Consider the following 23348-nt stretch of genomic DNA (forward strand, 5'->3'; position numbering starts at 1 on the left):
ACATCGTGGTGGTAATATGCACAACAAACAATCGCAACTTGTAACACAACATTTGTTGTAAGATTAGTTTCAAAAAAATGTTTCCCATATTACTAATCATTATGGCGTTAAGGGTATTTTCCACACCATGGTAAAGGTGTATTGGCAAGGAAACTGATCTATTAAAGAAAGAAAAATTGGAGTCACTGATCATCCAACATTGTTACCTCCAGACAAATTATGTATAGTTAACAGACCCTTCATACATGTATATCAAGATTTCTTTGGTGGATTTTACATAGGTCATGATGTGGATTGACATTGTGACGTAAATTATGTCCTCAGTAAGAACACTTGTAGACAATTACCACAAACATCCTTTGTGAATGAATTGACCAAGCCACACTTACACAGCACCATGTTTTATATTTATTAATGACAACCAAGGTGGCCTTTCTTATAAGCCTGGTGGTTTCTTGAGGTCTCCTCGCCATTACCTTGACTTGTAAATTAAATGATTTCTTTGTTTTAGTAAGGCAAATAAATGATGATGATGAGGTTGTGAATGTTGGGGATGCCAATCTTACTTGTTAACATGGACAATTTTTGCAGTCCCTACCATTTCTATCTTGTATGGAGCAGTAACTTTCTGTATTCTCCAAGGTTGTGGCTAACAAAATGTGATGTTAATTTTTAGGGTAGCATGCAGATGCTTGTGGGATTCAGACACAGATAATTATGCACAAGATATCTTTATGAATGTGGGTTTAATTTGACTATTTCTTTTTAATTTAACTATTTCTTTTTAAATTAATTCTTTTTAATTTAGCTATTTCTTTTCAGCAAGATAAGAGTCAGTCTGCTCACTTGCATGTACTGTTCTTTAAATCTTCGGAGAGAAAAAGGCAGCTAAGGCCTGGTTCACACTAGCAGCAGAAACAATGGAAGTGTAATGGGAATCGGAGTTGGAATCAGAAGAATCTTCTAACCTATTGTGAATCGATATGATGGAATTAGAAATGGAAGCCTCGTGTTCATTTGAATGGCACTCGAAATGTCGGAAATTCTAAATCTCGTGTAAAGGGGTTGGAAATGAGCTCTCTGATTGGTCAGTACTACTGCTTGCGCTTCTGTTTCAAGCAGTTCACACTTGATTGCAAGTGACGGAATCAGAATGGAAGAAAAAGGAAACGTTCTGATCCTTGTGATTCCAATTCTGTCGAGCTAATGATTCCGTCTCCAATATTTTATTCACATTGGTCTGTTGGAATGGAAAGTTCCTTTTGCTTCCAATTCCGACTCCACTTCCGATTCCATCGCCAGTGTGAACCAGCCCTTGAAAGAAACAGGATTGTTTAGCTAGTTAATAGCTTTCAAATATTTAGCTAGCTTTTAGCTGGCAGCTAGTGAAATCTTAAAGACAGGGATGAGTTTGTCCTCTTCCTTTTTCACTATTTACTGCAATTATGTTATCTCAGTTGGTAGAATATCAGACTTATTCGGACTGTAGATAATTATGTTCACTTGGTTGGTAGTGATTCAATATCTCAGATGAGCCACCACGCAGGGTGTTAAAATTTAAGTAAGAGCTGTAGTTGGTGTGGTGTTGTCAGCATTTTGCTTTTTTAGTCGGGCTCAAACTTGTAAAAGCTAGAGAAATCCTTGACCTCTGACCCTTCATTCACAACACTGGAAATGACTGGCACACTAGTGATTAGGAGTGTTAGTACTCCCCCCTGGATGGAATGCTAGTCCATCACAGGATGCTCAGCGTGAAGTGACTAGGAGTATTACTACTCCCCCCTGAATGGAATTCTAGGCCGTCACAGGATGCCCAGCATGAAGTGGTTAAAAGTATTTATTACTCCTCCCTGGAGGGGATGCTAGTCCATCACAGGATACCCAGTATGAAGTGACTAGGAGTATTATTACTCCCCCCCTGAATGGAATTCTAGGCCGTCACAGGATGCCCAGCATGAAGTGATTGAAAGTAGTTATTACTCCTCCTTGGAGGGGATGTTAGTCCATCACAGGATACCCAGTATGAGGTGACTAGGAGTATTACTACTCCCCCCTGAATGGAATGCTAGGCCATCAGAGGATGTCCAGCATTAAGTGGCTAAAAGTAGTTATTACTCCTCCCTGAAGGGGATGCTAGTCCATCACAGGATACCCAGTATGAAGTGACTAGGAGTATTATTACTCCCCCCCTGAATGGAATTCTAGGCCATTACAGGATGCCCAGCATGAAGTGGTTGAAAGTAGTTATTACTCCTCCTTGGAGGGGATGCTAGTCCATCACAGGATACCCAGTATGAGGTGACTAGGAGTATTACTACTCCCCCCTGAATGAAATGCTAGGCCATCACTGGATGCCCTGCATGAAGTGGTTAAAAGTAGTTATTACTCCTCCCTGGAGGGGATGCTAGTCCATCACTGGATGCCCAGCATGAAGTGGCTAAAAGTATTTATTACTCCTCCCTGGAGGGGATGCTAGTCCATCACTGGATGCCCAGCATGAAGTGACTAGGAGTATTACTACTCCCCCCTGAATGGAATGCTAGTCCATCACTGGATACCCAGCATGAAGTGACTAGGAGTATTACTACTCCCCCCTGGATGGGACGATAGGTCATCGAAGGATACCCAGCATGAAGTGACTAGGAGTATTGCTACTCTCCTTGCATGGGATGCTAGTCCATCACAGGATACCCAGCATGAAGTGATTAGGAGTGTTACTTCTCCCCCCCTGAATGGAATGCCAGGCCATCACAGGATGGCCAGCATGAAGTGACTAAAAGTAGTTATTACTCCTCCCTGGAGGGAATGCTAGTCTATCACAGGATACCCAGCATGAAGTGACTGGGAGTATTACTACTCCCCCCTGGATGGAATTCTAGGCCATCACAGGATACCCAGCATGAAGTGGTTAAACGTAGTTATTACTCCTCCCTGGAGGGGATGCTAGGCTATCACAGGATACCAGTTGACATGATCACAAGGCCACACCTCCTCTCTTAAGGTTGTGATGGTGAAGATGCAAACAACTTGAATCTGTTTGTTGAAGGTTTCTGTCTATCTCTCTGTCTAGCCCTGTCTGTCCATCCATCTGTATGTAAGTTTGTCTGTCCTGATATAAAGTGCTGACCAAACAGAGTTATTAGTTTTTGGACACGCCAACTTGCACACACAGTTTTGTGTTGATTGGACAGACAGATTCTGGAATACTGGTTGTCTCCCCCCCCCCTCCCCAGGCCAAAACCTCAGCTTAACCTTTTAAGCCCTAACAGTTATCAGCATCAAATTTCTCCTTGTAACATTAATGCTGATTCAAACCCTGAGGTCATGAGAATTAAGGATATGATCACCCAAAGTGAATTTTCTTGATATTTTAGTAACTTCTCCACAGCACTTTTATAAGAAAAGTATGGGGACAAGATAGGAGAATTTGCTCTTTGAAGTTAGAGGTTAAAGGGTTTAATTTTACTGGCAATGACACTGTCTCCTTCGCCAAGGCTGTGCTGTAAGGAAAATTGAAGGGAGCCCAGTGCTCCGAAACTGTAAAATCTAGGGTGCCCAGCATATGATTTGTATGGAAAAAATACGATTTTCTAATTGCCCGAGAGCAAAAGTTAGGTCACAGGGGCCACTGGGCTCTGCTAGAGCACAGCCCTGTGCAAATCGGGAAGGATTTGAGTTAAGTACTTGCACCTTGCACCAGGCCCCAGTTGTTCAAAGGCCGGATAACTTTATCCGGTGGATAAGGCACTCTTCAGGGTCTAAAATATACTTCACGTTTAATGTTGTCCAAGGTTTTCGTACACGCCTAAACTAGACTGTGGTTAGAGTGTGCATATTCGCTTGTACACGAGAAAATGCTGAACTCTTTGCACAGATTGAAACTGTCGGATAGTGACTTATCCGCTGGATAAAGTTATCCACCCTTTGAGCAACTGGGGCCAGAACTGAATTGTTTTGAATTCCTTCCCCTTAAAGTTAGCGCCATGTTGTTTTCTTCGTGTGTGGCTTTCATTCGAATGAGTCGCTTGTAACTTATTTTGCGCTTATGCGTTGCGGTTAATTGAAGGGAAGCACTTTTTCAAGTAAACGCGCACGAGAGGTTTGGTTTGATGGCAGTTTTTTCGTTGTCCATCTATCAATTATCAACTTGAAATTTCACTCTTTGAACACCCACTTCCTTGAAATTCATTCATGCAACGCTCTTTTTTCTCTGTCCATCGGGAGACTCATAAAAATACTAAAACATCTTTATTGATGTATTGGTTGTCCTGGAGTGAAATCTGGAAACGTTAATAAAGGGAAGCGCAGAGAATTAAGACAGCATAGCGTTCGAACAAAAAAAAACCTGGTGCGGATTTCTTTTGCGCTGTTGTCCATGTTGTTTTTTTCGTTTCTTGCTCTCGCAGCTGTGTCTTGCCTAGTTTGCGCTCCGGTCCAAAACAAAAGCTCGTTTTTTTTTTGTTTTTTTTTTTTCAAAAACTAGTCTTGCAAAGCAGAATATTAGACGGTTGACTGCTTTGCTAGGAAATATCAATATTGTTGCTGTTTAGCAGGTGTTTATAAAGTGAACATTCTCGATCGCAGCTGGACAGTTTTCATTGTCTTTCAACAAGAGGATATTTTTGGCACTCTTGTTTCCCGGCGGTCAAGTTCTTTTGTCTCGTTCCAGTTGTGCGGTTAATTGTTGCTTTTGAAAAATCTTTTACTGTACTTCAAATGCTCCAGAGTTCAATGTGAAAAAAAAGGAAAGGTCTTCGTTTTCTTTTTTCAAAATATCGAAAAACAAACAGTACCACGTGAAAGATCTTCTCAGTAGTTTTAATATGAATGGTCACGCTTTAGAATTTTTTCTTGAGACTAAAAAAATAGAGCCACTTTGTAAAGCATAATAAACAGTACATGAAAGCACTGCTCCGTAACTTTCATTTGTATGGTCACACTTTAGGATTTCACGCACAAACTCAAAAGTTAGAGCCACTTTGTACAGCATAATAAATAGCACCACAGGAAAGTACTACTCAGTAGCTTTCATTTAAATGGTCACACTTTAGGATTTCATCCACAGACTCAAAACCTAGAGCCACTTTGTACAGCATAATAAATAGCACCACATGAAAGACATAAGTACTGCTCAGTGGCCTCCATTTGAACAATCACGTTTTTAAAAGCATTAGGTCTACAGACCAAAAAAGTTAGAACCGCCCTGCACAGCACGACAGGAAGGTATTTTTCAATATTCGTTTGTGACAATTCACTTCTACAAAGACTGGCGAAAAAACCTTCAGAAGCTTTCGCTGCTAACACAACGGCTTCGTCAGCTAGTGATGGATAAATTTCTTACATGTTTCAATTTTGAGTGGTCACTGATCCACGTATTCAAAGATAAGTACCATCTTGTACAGCGCAATAAACAACCAAGGAAAGAACTGCACAGTAGCTTTCATACTACTGCATACTCAAAAAGTAGAACCACCTTGTATAGCATAATAAACAACACCACAGGAAAGTTCTGCTCGATAGCTTTCATTTGAATAGTTACACTGTAGCATTTCATCCACAGACTCAAAAGTTAGAACGACCTTGTACAGCGCACTAAACAGCACCGCAGGAAAGTACTGCTCAGTACCTTTCATTTGAATGAGTGAAACGTGGCGATTACGCGCTTCTACAACGCCAACGTTCTAAGGAAGTAAGCGTTTTAGTACTCCCTATTGTTTTTTCTGCAACATGTGCCCTTTGGCGAACTTTTCAGCACGCTGGATGTGTGCATTAATTGCGCAGAATTGACCTTGGTTTGAAGTCCACTGATTCCTGTTGTGCCTAACGGGTGGGGAAAGTAAACAAAAAACGGTCTTACAACATTGTTTAGCTCGTCAGTGAAACTTGTTTCAAAACAACGTAACCGGCGTGCTTCAGGCTAAGAGAGCAAGCCCTGTAACCAGAGCTTAGTGAAAATTGTTTATGCGTATCTAACCAATACATGGTCGAGAACCACTGTTTTATTTGACTCATGCAGACAAATTCTTCATTTTAAGGTCTTTGAAAGAAGTGGGTTTTGATTCGCGCCATTTCATGTTTTTTTTAAGTAACTGTAGCTTTTTTGAATGTCAAGGTTTTTCTCTTTTTGTTGCGCGGGTCACTAATGACAAAAGAAAAGTTCCGCGTCGTTGTGCACGCGTTAGCATTTCCGAAAGGGTGTGTTTTCTGGTTAATTTTAGTGTTTTTTTTTTTTGTCTCTAACTGACTTGAAAAGCTGTGTTCATTCTCAAGCGCGGGAAGTGTCTTTGAAATCTTCACCTTTCTTGTAAATATATACATTTGTGCTTGCTTTTTTGGTTCCCCAAGAATCATATCTCGCACTAAGAAACCCTCTAGTCCGTGACGAGTTCGTGCTGTGTAGTTTGTTTTTCAAACATTTTACCAAACAAGATTTGATCTTCTCGTTTTTGGAGGCGTTGGCTTTAGGCGTTTCAATTGTCTATAGATCTACATACGCGTTGTTGTTTTCAAACGCCGTGGAAAATGATCTGCGGTTACAAAATTTGCAAGTTTTTGAGACAACGTAATCCCGTGACGCTCGACTGATCGCAAACCTCCCCGAATCGTGGTCACTGTGATATAAACAATGGACGACTAAAACAATGCCCATAAACCCCGACAGGTGTTCTTGCTAATAAACACTACAGACTGAATGCTGCGCCCTTTTGTATCCCGAGCACTTATTTTTGTTCTCACGGGTTATTCCCACGGCCTTGCATAACGAAGCCTTGTTGGTTCCTGTGGCCACTGGCGCGCAACTTCGCATTGAGAATTTTCCTTATCCCACGAGGTTTGTTGACGTGGTTTCGAGCGATTAACGCTGCATGGGGTCAGATACGATTCGAAATAAACGAGCTGTGATGATACAGTTGAGCCGCTCAAGCCTATTTTGAACAGCGAATTTCCTCGGTATTCTTTGAAAGTATTAATCGGCCAGTGTCTCTAATATTTTGTGGTCGTGACTGACTTTTGTCTGTGTACTGCCGGTGAAATCCTAAACTTGTGACGATTAAAATCAAAGCTACTGAGCTGTACTTTCCCGTTGGGCTGTTTATTATGCTGAACAAGGTGGTTATAACTTTTTAGTCTGTGGATGAAATCCTAAAGTGTGACCATTCAAATGAAAGCTACTGAGCAGTTCTTTCTTGTGGTGCTGTTTATTATGCTCTGCAAGGTGGTTCTAACTTTTTGAGTCGGTGGGTGAAATCCTTAAGTGTAACCATTCAAATGAAAGCTACTGAGCAGTACTTTCCTGTGGGGTTATTTGTTGTGCTGTACAAGGTGGTTCAAATGGTTAAAATCTGAAACCTGTTTCTATAAAGAGAAAGCTATAAGTGCATTATACTTTCCAGTCGTGCTGTTTGTTGCCCTTGTTTTGTAAAGCAAAATTGAGCTTTCTTGTTTCGGTTCTAGCCTTGCACACTCTTGAAAACACAATGGTCTGAAGTGGTGGGCGTGCATACTTCACTTAATTAAAAACACGGGGCTTGTTAAACGTTAGTACGTGTGTTTTGTATGAGTTTAATTTGCCATTGTAAATACTGGACTCCGAAAACCACGTGCGCTTTGCCGAAAAGGTCCCGAGCCACGAGGCGAATATCGACAAATAACAAGGTCATCAAACAAGTCATTTGGAGAAAATAGCTTCAGTGGTGATTAATGTCCTTTGCGGTGTCGTTTTGGGAGCGGCACCTGTTTTGATTTCTCAATAATTTTGGATCATTTCCTATCTTTTGATGCTATCTCGGGCCGCGCGCGGTGGCCGCCAGATTTTCAAACAAGTGCTTGTTTGCCGGTTGTTAGTATATTAGCCTGTAGGTGTTTTGGCTACACAACAAGTATATACTTGTATTGTTATAACCTTTTATGTTGTTCATCACAAATTTCACGTGCACTGCAAAAATACATTGTGTCAATTTGTTTTTCACAACGCGACCACTTAAGTTCAGTTTATTGCGCTATTGTTAATTGTTTTCGCGTTTTTGAAAAGGTATTTTTTTCCAGAAAAATCCGCCCCGTTTTTTGAAATGGGGGCAAGCCTTGCAAGAAATGCAATGTTTGTATTTAAAAAGAAAGACAGGAAGAAAACGAAACTCATCGTCAAATAATTTCCGGTGTTTGAATGAATTTGAAAAATAGCGTGTTTAGTTAAAAATATAGACGATATAATAATAATTTTGACGACGTGCGGTCTCGTTGTTATTATTAGGGACCTAAAGAGAGGACGACGACACCAACGAATACGGGACTTATAAATTACATTCGCCTTTTCTGAATAAATTTGCGATTCCTCTCTACTCATTTATCTTGTGTAATGTGGCCGAACTCTCCTGGAGGTAACGTCAAAGGGGCGGCTTTAAAGTTCGGAAAGAGAAAGGAAAATTAATCATCATTCGTTCACGTTCTCCATAAAACCTTGATTGTGGTCATTTCATGTCGCTGTTTTGCAGAAAACGACAAAGAGATGTACCAAAGTTTATAATGCACGTGAAGAACTAGTGTCTTGCTAATTGAAACAATTGTTTTCTGACGTTCTCGTTGGACGAACGAGCGCGTGATCAACGCGTGAGTGGTGAGTGGTGAAGCCGTGAGCCCGGCACACCGCTCGTGTATCGCGCGCGCTACCCGTAGCTAGGTGAAAACCTTGTTTGCCAAACATTGACTAATGTATTTGGACTAAAGATAGCAATTATGTTTTCCATTTTCCACAGAGTTGTTTGTAAAATTTTTAGCGGACGTTAACAGATTATTGTAGGCGAACTGAAAATGCGATACCGCGCTTTCTTCTAGCTCATTACGACCCCACAGCCGGCCATGTAAACACTTACTGTAAAAGCTTTATGTTTTTTGTTTGTTTGTTTGTTTGTTTCCGTCGTGTGGAAAAAATTTGGAAAAGGTAATTTACGATTAGTTCAAAACTTATGATTTGAAACAAGACCCACCTCTCTATTAACCCTTTTAGCCCTAACAGTGATCAGCATCAAATTTCTCCTTGTAATATCAATGCTTATTCAACCCCTGAGGTCATGAGAATTAAGAATATGATCACCCAGTGTGAATTTTCTTGATATTTTATTAACGTCTCCCCGGTACTTTTATATACAAGATAGGAGAATTTGTTGTTTGATGTTAGGGGGTTCTTCTTGAGGCCTGAAAATATTTAGACCCCCTGTATGCTTATAGAAGATGTAAAGTACTTTCTCGTAGTGTTCCATTCTCAGAACAGCGGCTTTTACAGTGAAAAAGTCTATTTTCTTGGGTTTGCGGTGGAGAGAAAAGAACAGGCGAAAATAACGGACAAATTTGTGAAAATTTTAGAAAGCTTTGATTACTCATTTTCTGAAATTTCTCATTAAATTCCGTCAATTTCTCAAAATAGAATTTGTGAGAATATGAGGTGACATCTCACTCGAATCTTTATAACTTGTTTTAGAAACTAAACAACCTCTTTAAAATTGAAGGAAAAAAAAGATTTGCGAGAATGTTCGTATTCTTTTGTTTTTAAGTATAGCTTTTTTCTTAAGGTGGGGGTACACGTGAATTTGAATGGAATTTTAAGAGGTTTAAAGAAGGGATAAAAGAAAGAAAATTATTTTTGGAACACCAACAGACAGTTGCCCCCAACCCAAGAGCACACCAGGTATCAATTTTTAACTTCAAATTGTAATTTTTAAACTACACCAAATCTTAACTATTTCTTAATTCTCCAAAATCACCAAAAAATTTACAAAACACCCCAAAACATTGATTTGTGTTTTGAGGTTAGGGTTTTTGTATTGCTTGAAACACGAACGAGATATTTCCATTAAACGGATTTTAAGCGGTGTGAAAACGGCTTTCAGGTGTACCCCGCCTTAATTGGTTGCTGCGAGAACTGGTAGTGTTACTGTCAATAAAACAGATCCATTATTTTGATGTTTCCATCGATATAAAAAATGTCTTTTAGCTCTTCAAAGTAACACTAAAATTACGTGACACCGCTCCTTTAAGCTGCATTTTTATACCAGGGAACTGTAACCTTCAATGTTTTATTTATTTGTTTGTTTATTTATTCTTGCTGGTCTAAAACGAGTTTAGCTCTGTTTTTTTTTTAAGAATAGAGCTTAACTCCGCCACTCTCACAGTCTAGATATTTAGTGTTGTAATTTTACCCTCCTGTACCGATAAAACTTTAAACTAACACGAGTCCCTTAGATCACGCGAGCGCGCGAGAAAATTACCTCTCGCGGGGAGACGCGCCACGCACACACGCGAGTCACTCGCTTTGCTATCCCAAAGAAAAATAGGGGACTGCTCGCAGTCTGCCTTTATTTATAGGTGTATACAGACTATACATTGTCCTTCTGTCTGCAGAGTCTGTGGATGGAATTCTTAAGTGATGTAAAGGGTGGTTAAAATTGTTGCATTTGTGCGGAATGGATTCCTGGAGAGTCACCACTTTCAAGTAAAACCTACTGAGTACAGCTTTACTTTGGTGCTGTTTTGTATGTTGTACAAGTTGGTTCAAACTTTTGAAATCCTCATGTTTGACCAGTCAAATGAAAGCTACTGAGCAATACTCAGTTTTCTATGGCACTGCTTTTTATGCTGTAGACGTTGGTCCTGTGCTTGTAATCCTAAAGCATAACCATTCAAATGGAAGCTACTGAACATGACTTTTCTTTGGTGTTGTTTGGTTGTGCTGTACAAGGTGATCCTGTGCTTGAATTCCTATTCAAATGAAAGCTACTGAGTAGTACTTTCCTGTGGTGTTATGGTGTTGTTTATTATGCTGTACAAGTTGGATTGCATAACTCGAGTCTCTGAATGAAATCTAAGAGAGTGACCATTTTTTAAAATCAGTGTATTAAAGCTACGGAGTAGCGTTTTCATATGGTGCTGTATATTTTTCACGGTTTCAGAAGAGGCATTTTTTTTAAATATTCTTTGGGACCCTACTCTGAAATGGAACGTGTTCTTGTTTAAAGTATCGGACAACAACAGCTAGAACTGACAACAGTCGATTGTAACGTGAGAATCTTGCATGCTTCTGTCCTAAATTTTTCGTAAAAACCGACAGTGATAAATGAACCCGATCTCTCCTGGCTAGTTGCTTTTAAATGAACCGCTTGAACTCTGTCGAGCCACTGCACCCGATGAGAGCAGTTTATCACAAACGTGTGCCACATTTTTCGCATTTCAAATTCAATCTTCTTATTTCCTCGCGCGGCAGCGTCGTGTTTTAAGCGTCTTAAAGTTTACCGTGGTTCGGTCGGGACAGTTTTGCGTGCATAGTCCCTCTTTTCTGTTTTTGTATCGTCGCGGAGAGGTTTATGTGGCGTTGCACGCGATCTTAGCCGCGCGGATAACATATCACATCTTCTAGATAACTGATAGAATAATGATTCAACTTTCAACAACTTGTCACTGAAGTTTTAAGCGTATTTTCAGATCGAAGGTGAATAAGTCGTGGCGAGACAATCCCATGTTTGAACATTTTTTAAGTTACAGTGCCTTAGGCGAAAGAGAACTCAATCAGTTTTTTTAGAGTTTGAAAAATCTTAAAGAAGTGGAGATCTAAATGGTAAAGACATCAAAATGGACGAACCTGAGGAAGGTTAGAAATGACAAGCTTGATAATAGCTGTTTCGGCTAAATGTTTAGAGATACGCAAAACGTGACTATCTTACGCCTTGCGCTTAATTAAAATTATTTGGCAAAGTTTGCTGTCTCAGCTCAAATTTTGCTTGTATACTGTTCGTATAAGGTTTTTTTTTAGAACGTTTTTCCGCTTTCCCGTGGGTTAAGGTTAAGCCAGGAATAGCCTTACTCGAGAAAAACTCTCGCACCATATACATCCCTTGTTTACACGAAATGGTGTGCTTTGCATTTTTCTGCGAAATCGGCTAATTCATTAATGTCAGTACACGATAACCAAAGGTAAATAACCGATTACTGCGATCGGATCAAATGTCCCAAGGACAAACATGTGTCTAATGCCCTTATCTCCGCTAATTCCTAATGTGGTAATTGTTTAGGCGCGTCGGATCTTAAATAGGCCTTTCGATCAGAGGATTGTTGACTCGAGGCTCTGGTCTGTACCTCGCGTTTTGTTGCTTTCTTAGACAAGAAACTGAACTCACACATGAGAGATTGAGAGCTACATTTACGGCAGACGGCAGAAATGACCACGTGACCATGTTTATCGTTCATTTGCCGCTCGCTGTTTTCAGTTTCTCAGTAAAATAGAATAGTTTTGTGTTAGCATCAAAGGCCAGAATTAGTTTACACTATTCTCATCTATGTACGCAATTTTTCAAGGAAACGTAAACGCGAATCTCACGTTTGCCGTTTGACGCAAACTCGATTCTAAATCCCTCTCTTGTCTTCCTCTACCCGGAGCCTAGGGAAATTCTAAGGATTATCCAGTGATGGGCTAACGCCCTATCTACGGAATTACAAGTTAAACAATGGTGTTTCTGTCGATGGACTATCGGCTGATAGTTTCCCCACGGGAATTCGATTTTCCTAGAACAAATAGCGGCCCGAGAAGCGAACCTTTCTAGAGCTTATATGCTAGTTTTTAGAACAGAAAATTCCAAGGGGTAACTATCAGACTTGTTGTGTCCCGAGACGGAAACACTCTGTTGTTTTTATTGTTTTCCACTAAATTTTCTTCCGCACGGAATTAGTCACTGAGACTGGCATTTCGAATTTACAGCTCACCAATTTGACGATTAAGGCGAAAGGTTTGAATTGACAAAAGACAAATGAACAACTTATAGGATAAAAATAGAACGAGAACAGCCTGTTTGGTAATGAGTTGGAAGAATGATGGGAAGGCATTAATGCTATCACGTGACCTGATCAATTTAAACCAATGAGACTCGAAGAAAATTAAGAGGTGAGCTATAGTTGTAAATTTTCCATTTGCTTCGTTGTTAAGTGTGCGACTTTACCATTTTTTACCCTTCCTGTGTCTCTTGCTCAAAAGCTGCGATCCATTATCTTCGTTTTGCCTGATGTCAATCTGGCGATTAGTTGACTGTGTCAAACTGCATCGCAATAGTGGCAATCTTTTGAATTTAAATGAATAAGATTTAGTCGAGGTTCTAGCTATTTCCATCAAAGAGAAAACGAAACATGACACTGTAAGGTGTATAACGTATACGTAGCTCCATTCTCTTGCTCCTTAACGTTTGATTCACGGAATGCTGGTCTCACCAAACTCCAGCATTCACTTATGGAGAGCATTTTTACCCTGTTACGTTTGTGAATGAACTCCGAAAGCGTATGTGCCCCAAACAAACGAAGTCTCTACAACAGCACGACACTGTGGTGCTATTTATCATAATGTGAACAGTGATTCTACTAATGTTTTGAGTTTGTCCACCAAATCCCTTAGTGTCACCATTCACATGAGATCAAACGAAGCATACTTTCCCGTGGTACTGTTTATTAAACTTTGCAAGTGGTTTCACCTCATAAATCTGTCGACGAAGCCCTTAATTGTGGCCATTCATGCGAATACGGCTACTGACCACGTCCTTTCAGTTGTTTTCTATCACGTCGAGTTTGAACTTGCTCGTCTTGTCATTGAAGACGACAACGAGAACGTCAGAAAACAATAGTTTTAGTTAGCAAAACACTGGCTCTGCACGCGCGTTATAAACTTTGGTACATTTCTATGTCAACCACTGCAAAACGACAGCGTGAAATAACCAATTTCAAGGTTTTATGGATTACGTAAACACGCGAGGGTGGTTTTCTTTTCTCTTTCTGAAGTTGTTAGCGGCGCCTACGAATTCAGCTCCTGCATAGTTCGGTCGCATTACGCAAATTGAGTTAGTTGGAATTATCGCAAGTTAGCTCAGAGAAGGCGAATTTAATTTTTAGGTTACGTTTTTTAGTGGCGTCGTTCCTCGCTGGCTAAGGTCCCCATTAGCATACGAGGGTGATTGCAGTAATGGGTGTGTCTTGTTTTCGTAGCGTGATAAGCCAGCCGTCTCGCGGCGTGCTTCGGTTTCTATACAGCAGTCACGCTGTTGTTTTTGTCGCGTACGCCTTTGTTTTTCAAGTCTCCCGTCAATGTCTTCTTCCTTGTAAACACGCGAGGCTCAACTACACGTGTCTTGGGGAAAAAAAACATGACCATTGTTTATCAGAAAATTAGACTCTGTGTATTTTGGCGTCGTTATGCCTTGTAAAAGAGATAGCGGGGGTTGGTTATAGACAAGCGTCTCTGATCATAGTCTATCTATTTTATTTCCATTGTTTCTCGTGAGAAAAACATGGTTTGCGTACCGGGCGTCACGACATATTTGGTCTATTTTGGTTTATTTTGATCCATTGTTCTCAGTCAAAAAAGTACGATAGCCTCTTTTAGCGGTTTGATTCCCTTCGAGAAACAATATTCCAAAGAAAAGGCATTATGCGTTCTTTGCATTTCTCCGAGCGACTTTGTTTCTTCGAGGTGCCTTTTTATTAGTTCCATGTTCGTCCACTTTGACTAGGTTTTTCTTCAGTTGCCTATACACTGCCCACAATTTCCTGAACTCTCTCTGGAGTTCGCTCTTTATTCCGCCGCGAGAGCGAACTTGAAACCCTATTTCAAACCTAAAGATGGCGAATCGCTCTTGATAATTTTGAACCTTACCACTTAAATCGTGCGCCCCACGAACGGCGGTTATCGTTGGTGCAAGTGCAAACATCTCCTATTTTAGACCCAAATGGTCCAAACCAATACAATCGACCAATTTTATTGTCCTAGATCAGGTTCAAAATAACATCTACAATACACTCTATGTACCCAAAATTTATAGTAAAATGTGTAGTCCAAAGCTGCAACCTACTGTTGTAGGCGTCAACACACCAAAACAACAACTCTGCACGTGCATTACATTTTTTGGTACCTTTCTTTGCCGCCACTGCACGACCAGGACATGAAATTTCCTCATGGGACATTTTATTGAGGACGTAAACACACGACGACGAATTTTTCTTTCTCTTTCTAAACTTGGGTGCGGTTTCCAAGCATTCAACTCCAGGTAATTTCACCTACATTCGACATTTAAAGCGAGTTGGAATAATCGCGACGACGTTTGAAAAAACGCGAATTCATTTTAATAGCGACGTTGGCGCTGCCGTCGCCGTCGTCGTTGCTAAACCTCCCTATAGTTTACATTGGCCCGACCGTGCCGCTTTCGTAGTTCGAGTCGTGTTGGCTAATTGTCCTCGGTGTGAGTGTTGATCGAGTCCACAAAAAGACAGTATTAAAGTGCTGTTATTTTTCAATCTTGAATTATAAACTCAATCAGAAATACCAGACGGTTGCGATCCACGGGTGTTTTAAAACAATTGCTCTTAAAGGGGAAGGTGACTGTGACTTGACCCATTTTGGTGGGACAACAATACCTTCATTTAGTTGAAGACTGAGAGAAGGAATCAAATGAATTATTGAAATGAAAAACTCGTGGACTGAATTTATGTGCATTTTGGAAACGAAAATAGGACAAGCAACTTTTGTCAAGTTGCAATCCATTCCGACTCGGTCCATCTGCGGACAGAGATACTTGTAGAAAGTTCTAGCAAAATGAAGGGGTAATTTGAAACAAAACTAGGTGGCTAGTGTTTGGATTTTGTTGATAGCAAAAGATTTTAGGGCTTTTGAAATAACAGCAAATCTTCGTGACACTTGCCTTCAGTTCTGGGGTGAACTTGGAGTCGAAAGAAAACAATTCCCGACGAATGAAAAGTTCCTCTTGCGTATTTGAAATTGCCAACACGGAAGCTGATGACTGTTAAAGTTAACGGCTTTGAAAAGTCTTTTTGGTGTGCATTTTGGGAGGAGCTTCGGGGCTTATCTAAAATAAGAAACACAGGAATTGAAATTATTAAAATTCTTGGAATAAAAGGCGTCGAGATTATCCTGAAAACAGAAAAAAAAATGGATGAGCTGTGGGCCTTTTTTGATGGGGTGGAGAATGCCATTCAATACACGGCTACAACCAGCTTTCTTACGATCTCGGCGATGGTATATAATGTATTTGCGTTTTTTTCTTCGTGAACTGAGTGAACTTCTGTTCCAGACAGCATAATGAGTGAAATGAATGGCATTCTGACGATTCAGTTTTGGCATTACCTTTTATGAGAATGCACCGCTGGGTCATTTGAAGTATTTTCATTCCAGAGGGGATCTGAATGTGGGGGAGTTCTTTCCGCTTCGGGTGAAGTTCACTAAAAGGCGTGGCCTGGCCTTTCTCTGCTCTTGGAAAACCATACGCTGCTCTTGGAAAACCATACGCGCAAAACTGATAAACTTGCTTGAATTTGAAGATGGACGTGTCTCATTAGGACCTAAATAAAATACTGGAAAGTTAATGTGCTGTGCTGCTGATCTCATCTGTAGGAGCAAAGGTGAAATGAATGAGCACCACTCTGATCTGAAACACTATAAAGAGTGCCACAGGAAGTTCACTGTTAAATGACTTGTATTTAAATGGTCACGAGTTAGAATTTCATCCACCGGCACGCGCACAAATTAGAACCATCTTTATACAGCACGCGCGATAAACAGCACCACAGGAAAATACCTCTCAGTAGCGTTCATATGAATGGCTACACTTTTGAGACCATACGCAGACACAGAAGGTTAGCTGCGACCTCATTTTCCTGTCGAGATTAAAATTCGGCCATTCTGTGATGTTTCAAAGAAACATCTGTGTTTCTTGTTGTTGTGGTTGTAAATCTGCTCCTAATTTGGGAAAGCTGCACGGCTGATAATCGATACTTGGATGTAAAATTGAAACTTACGGCGCCCGTTGGCGTGGTCGCGGGGTCATTTGTTACGGTGTAGTTTACAGCTGAAACAGGCAACGCGCACCATTTGTGAGTCATCAAAGCACAGCTGGATTTCACGGCTGAAGGTACTTTGTAAGATCGATGGCACGCGCGGTTGTTATCTTCTAAATACCGTCGAAAGACCTTTGTGGCTTTTAAATTGTTTCCCGACCGTAATGGCGGGGCACGCGGAATACGGAGCCGTTTGGATGTTTCAATGAGTTTTCGTAAAATTTCAATTTTGAAACTATTATTAAACTTTAGGTTTCCGTTTCTCTCTCTCTCTCTCTTTTTCTGCCCTTGAATGAGGACCAGATGCAGCAAGTCTTTGTTGGATCTCATTGGAAAAAGAAGAAAAGTCGAGAGACAGAACTTATCGTCACGCCAATTATTTTTCATAAAATACTGGGTGGTATTAACCGCGCAAGAAAACAACAAGCGCTTTTGGTTTTGCCTACGTTTGTCTACTTCGTCTCAAAAAGTTACATAATTTAGTTTGCTTTTCAAGTTACATAATTATGGGGAATTTAAAAAATTCCACTTTTTGCTTTTCACGTTACATAATTATGGGGAATTTTAAAAATTCCATTTTTTGCTTTTCACGTTACATAATTATGGGGAATTTAAAAAATTCCACTGTTTGCTTTTGAAGTAAGACCATAAGCCTTGAATTTCATCAATAAACCTTTGTTTGGTAGACTTTTAGCACTGAAAATTTTCGACAACTGTCTGAGATCTCATTTATCCTTTTCCAATCTAAAAGAGTACTTGCTTGTTGTTTAGCACCCCTGCCATGCAATACAGGGCACATAGACCTTGAAGGAGTTAAATTCATGGTTTCCAAATAAAAGAACAATCGACTTGTGTGTTTTTGGTACCCGTCTGAACATGTCCTAGACTCGTTTTGTTCTAAGAAGTCAACGCCTCCCTTCCCTAAGGCTACGAAGCACTGCATGGTTATCGCGTAACTCTCGCTTCGGTCGCGTTCCTCGCGCGCAAGAATGTACTAACGGAAGGTTATCTAGATAGGAAGACGGTGTTTTCAATTGTTTTTGGGTTTTTTTTTTGTATGACTCGGCTGTCTGAGCGCATTTTATATCTGTGTATCTCCCAAGTGCCTAGCTCCGGAGGAAGAATTTAAACTATTTAGCAGAACAGAGATTCAGTGGTTTAGGAGTTTGAACCACGTTGTAAAATTGACTAGCAAGTACTGCTCAATAGCTTTTATTTGAATGGTCACGCTTTTGCCGTAGAATCTTTGATACTGCTGAAAGTAGTCTCAAGGAGTGACAGGTTTAAAGGGTAGGTTTACAAACAGGGGAAGTACGGAGATAATTGTACAAGTCAAACGTTTTAAGAACCCTCCAGTCATTCGCCGTTTTGTCTCTTATGACCTTGCTGTCAGAACACTACAGATGATGATGCCTTTGGCCTGTTTTTGTTGCTCGCTAATGAGAGCTGAAAAAATGCGTGTTTTGTTCGTTTTTTTTTTTTTTTTTTTTTAGCAAGCAGGATGTTCTACTGTAGATGACAACGTTAAATATATTGTTTTTGGAACTCGAGCCGCCCCTTTCGTGGTTTGCTCATCGTGTCCTAAGAATACTATGGTGCAAAAATTATCAATTTTGCTTTAAAATTTCTTCCAGAAGAAAGTTGAAAAAACGAATGGCTCACTAGCCTTCAGTTAGGACACTGTGTACAGCATAATAAACAGCACAACAGAAACGTATTTCTCAGTAACTTGTATTTGAAAGGTCAGAGGTAAGGATTTAATCAACAGAATCATTACATTTCGGGAGACTATTTTCACCTAGGACACGCCAAACCGTTTTGAACAGTCTTGGTAACTATTCTTGGCTTACAATGCCGGAAGTTCTTCAGTTCTAAGTTTGGAAAGTTATTTTGTCTTTGCGCGGTATGCCTTTCAAGTGATTCTTAACTTGGAAGTGGGAATGAATCTGTTTGATCTACTTATTATGGAAGCAGCGATTTTGATTTACAGCAACCAAAAAAACATTCGACTTCCTCCGTTAGTACTCCTGTTGCCCTGCCGTCTGTGTAGCAAGATAAGATAATTGAGCCATTGAACACTGATTTTGTTGGTATTTTATTTTCTAACGTGATGCCGATATGCATGAAGTTAATATTTGTAACAACAGCTATTTTTTCTGTTGAACTAAAAAAAGGTTATAGTATTAAAAATATCACCCGACTTAGGTTGTTCCCATGTGAAATCTTTGAGTTAGTAATATAATATCGAGAACCGACCAAGTCGCCAATAATTAATATCAGTATCAGAGCATTCAACATTGGGTTTTGCTTAGAAAGTTCAGCTATCAGAATTCTAGAACCGATCACAAAAAAAATTCAATATCGGTAAGTCTATCATGGCCCGTTTTCGACTATTGTTTGCGTTTGCATGGGACTGATAACATGAAATTAGTTGCTTCTTTTACGAAATCTAACTTATATTGAAACTTTTCAAATAAATGGATAATGGTTTGATCTCACAACTCTCCCGCCAGAGAAGCGAATGTGTGGCTCATAATCAACAGAGTTGATAAGGTAATTTTGCTACCGTAAAGAGATTCGGGTGCTGACGGTTCGAGTGTTAGCCCTTCGTCAGAGCTCCCAAATTAGAGAAGCTATGGAGTGGCTCCCTGGTGTCTCCTCTTGTTAGGAGGTGCGCGTAATTATAGAGCGCAAGAATTGATGGCAAGTTGTACTCCTTCGCGTCTAACTCGTACGAATAAGAGTAAGGACTGGGATTGAGTCAGACAAGGAATACTTTTTTCCAGCACCAACACTTGTAATTGTAAACTAGAAACTTTTAAGACTACAAGAAAAAGGGCATTCTTTCGTTGAAAACTGCAAGATCTGTCGTAGAAGACCCGATCTCTTTCAGCCTCCACAACTGCAGTACCTGTATCGTTTTTTTTTTTTTTTTTTTTTTTTTTTTAATTAATATAATAGTGAACAAGAGCCTTCCTCTTTTAAAATCAAAATTACCAGCGGTATTCGTGTTTGTGAGTGATGGGAGTTGATAGTGACGCACCGCTCAACTGACAACCTCGGTGCGTTTGTTGGTGAGCTCCCTGTGAAATGTTTGTGCAATTTTCTGATTGGTTGGTAGGAATTAACAAATGTTCGCGAAGTCTGCGTGCGTTTTTCGATTGATTGGTAGAATCGACACTTTCATGGAAGTCTCTCGTGCGGTTTTCAGACTGGTTAATTGCGTTAGAAAACTGTGAAAATTTTGTTACTGTTAACTCTTTGTTTACGTTTTTGACTCGCCAGCTCCTCCTGACCTCTCCTTTGTTTTCTTTTCTTTCTTTTTTACATGATAGCACAGGGTCAAAACTTCATCTTCAAATGAGAAATCCATGTAACAACATAATGTTTTTTTTCTATCCCGGACAAATACAATTCCTCTCTGAACGACTAACTTCGGTCGAAACTGTTTTTAGGAATCCGGGATCGGAGTAAAACGCGTTGAGAACAACAAACGTTTGTCTCAGGAGAGGCGTGTAAAAATTCTTAATGAGCCGTACCAAATGAGCTCCGATCACCGATTTTCCCATCCTTCCTGCCTCTCCGCGGGTTTTCATCTGAACTCCTCGTTGTGTATGAAGAAAACGTTCAACCGCCGGGCTTTCGCTTGTCCAGTTGTTCCTAATGAAGACCGTGTTTGCTTTTCCTCCCCCCACAACTCTTTTGTGTTTCCGCTATTCTTCCGGTAATACTACAACAGGAAATAATTAGTTCCACATTCATTCTCCACCCCCGAGAGAGAGCTTGCTCGCAGGCTAAATAGAAACCTACGCTTGAAACGCAGCCAAATACTGTGGTGAATCTGTAATGTGGTGAGTTATTATCTCATCCAGAAGGAATGGAAAATCCCACCACCAGTAGCAAAGAACAATCCCCTTTGAAATCCTTCCGCCTCGAGATTTACCTATTTCGTTTGCCCTCAAGTCCAACATGGACTTCCATAAAGCGTTTACGTTCCTTTTGATTATGTAGATAAAATCCTAAAGCCTTTGTGATGATTTAAATGAAAGCTTATGAGCAATACTTTCCTGTGGTGCTGTTTACTGTGCTGTACTAAAGGTGATTCTAACTTTTGAGTCTGTGAGAAGAAATCCTGAAGTGTGACCATTCAAATGAAAGCCACCGAGTAGTATTTTCCTGTGGTGCTGTTTATTATGCTGTACAACGTGCTTCTAACTTTTGAGTCTGTGGATGTAACCCTAAAGTGTGACCATTCAAATGAAAGCTACTGAGCAGTACTTTGCTGTGGTGCTGTTTGTTATGCTATACAAGGTGGTTCTAAATTTTGAGACAATTCTTGTTCTCATTTAAGTCCTCTCTTCAGTTCTTTCCCAGTGGAAAATTGTTAACTTTTTCTTTAACACTTTCTGAATGTTCTCAACGCAAAACTACTGATCCAACAGGCAGCCGCGTACAAGTAGACAGGCAGACAGGAAGATTTCTCAAAATAGAACAGCTTTTGATTTTTAAAATGTCCCGTTTCTCTTTGTAGGATACATTGTTTTGCGTGGTGGCCGCGTACGGTGTGTTTTATTACTGAGGTGTCCTCTGCCGGTTGGTCGTCTTCTTCTAGTCGCTGATACCCATGGAATTATCACCCGAAAGCTCCGTTGTTTTAAATATAAATATTAGTCTGTAAAAAGAGAAAGACGATACTGATTTGATTTGCAGTTGGCTCATGTGTAATTAAACCGGTTTTAAATTGCGTGTCGCAAAACCAAGACTAATATAGGTGAGATTGTTTTCGCCCGACAATCTTTATGTTTATTTCAGGGCATGCGAATTGACCGCGTTCACTAAACAACTTTTGTAAATAGTTATATTGTCTCTCGTTGACAGCGTATTTATCCCAGAACCAAAGAAACAAAAAAAGAAAGAAAAAATTCGGAACAGAAAAAGCGGCTTTCATAAATACTATACTTCTTGTAAAACAGCTTTCAGTTTTAATTTTTGTTGCTCACGCTTCAAAGGTTTCCTTTTCTATCTTAAACGTCTTTGCGGGTATAATGGACTTTGTTGTTAGATTACTGCTTGCAAATACTTTGTTGATCCAGGTGATCAGGATTAAAAATTCTGAAATCACGGTGCTGATATTTCATGTTAGAACTATTGTTTTCAGTAGTTTTTGGTTCGATGAAATAAAGTTGTACGTTTTCAAATATCAAAGCTTGTTTCTAGTCAATTAGTTAAATTTCACTTAACACTGTAAATCTCTATTTATTATTGTGGTTCTCCTTATCACTCTATAGCTGCACTTCTTTTAGCCGGATAAAAATTGTGCTGCAACTGAAGTCCTTCTTGCTTAAAGTTATTAATCGGAAGTGGTCGAGATACATCTTGGTTTGAGTCGAGTGTTGGCGTTGTGCGGTTTGCCGTTCAAGATAAGAACGTTTCCTCGCAGACACGCATTTCAAATGGTTTGATTTTCCAACTTTTCAGTACGTCGTAAATAAGGATACATGTAAAGCATTATCATTTTACCATTCAAAAGAAATCTGCACAGGACTTTGGCGCAGTTCATTACGCTTCAAAACCCAGTTCATCGCAGTGGACCATGATTTGAGCGAGACTATTCTAGAAAATCAAATCGGTTGAGCTCTCTACTCCAGTCATGTTAAGGTTTAGGCATTCTTTGAATTACAAGCGTTATCAATATTGTGGTTAAGGAAGACTGACCATTTGTCGACACGTCTGGGCTTCCAATCACCGATATAATACTACAATTCTCGGAAAAGCTAATACAAGTATTGGCCCTCCAACTCACATGTGCGTATTGTATCCGCTCCTATTGTGGTTTTACTATCGCGTTAACAAGTGAATTGCGCCTGTGTGAACGCGAATGCATCAGAAGGATTAATACTTGTGATATCCGTCTGCTAAAACCCGTCTGTTGCTGTTTTTTCTGCCAGACAAGGTGTGTTCGAACTCCGATTATTCCTCATTGTGCCTGAACTGGGAAAAATAGTGAACTGGCTTTAGTTTTCTCTTCAGCTGCACGTGAACGTCCGCTTTGGTATTTCGTGTGCTGTGTTAGATTATACATTTTCCTTTCGGCGTTCTGGGAAATTACGATCTCTAGACACCCCTAAAGGGATTAACAACTATTTATCAACCTGGCTGTAAGCGCGATGAACAATACCAAGCACCCAGACATCACGAACTGAATATTTGAATTTCGAACTCGGCAAATATACTTTTCTGGGACGCATAGATATCAGACCGAAGATGTTTGAAAGCAGATTGAAGCAGCCTTTATAACTTCTTTTTTGTCCAAGAAATTTTAATATTTCGATTTCGATCGTTCAGGGGGGCTTTGAAAACATTGTTGTTCCCCTAAACCTGTTAACGCCCAAGTGGCGAGGAGGGTTGAATTGGGGGGTTATTTTGCAAGGCGATCGGCGCTTCTTTTAACTTTGTAATGTTTATTTACTTGGTTGCAT

General features: G+C 40.1%; 1 protein-coding gene across 1 annotated transcript in view; it reads left to right on the forward strand.

The window, feature by feature from the left end:
- Positions 1-22074, forward strand: part of LOC146469021 (dynein light chain Tctex-type protein 2B-like) — a 27532-nt gene extending 5458 nt beyond the window's left edge. Inside the window, exons 4-5 of the mRNA XM_085123630.1 lie at positions 677-740; positions 21401-22074. Of these exons, the coding sequence (XP_084979756.1) occupies positions 677-740; positions 21401-21448 (112 nt within the window). The 3' untranslated portion in view covers positions 21449-22074. The remainder of the gene's footprint in view (positions 1-676; positions 741-21400) is intronic.
- Positions 22075-23348: the final 1274 nt, after the last annotated feature.

The sequence above is a fragment of the Pavona decussata genome, unplaced genomic scaffold, assembly GCF_977016875.1.
Source record: "Pavona decussata unplaced genomic scaffold, jaPavDecu1.1 SCAFFOLD_127, whole genome shotgun sequence".
NCBI lineage: Eukaryota > Metazoa > Cnidaria > Anthozoa > Scleractinia > Agariciidae > Pavona > Pavona decussata.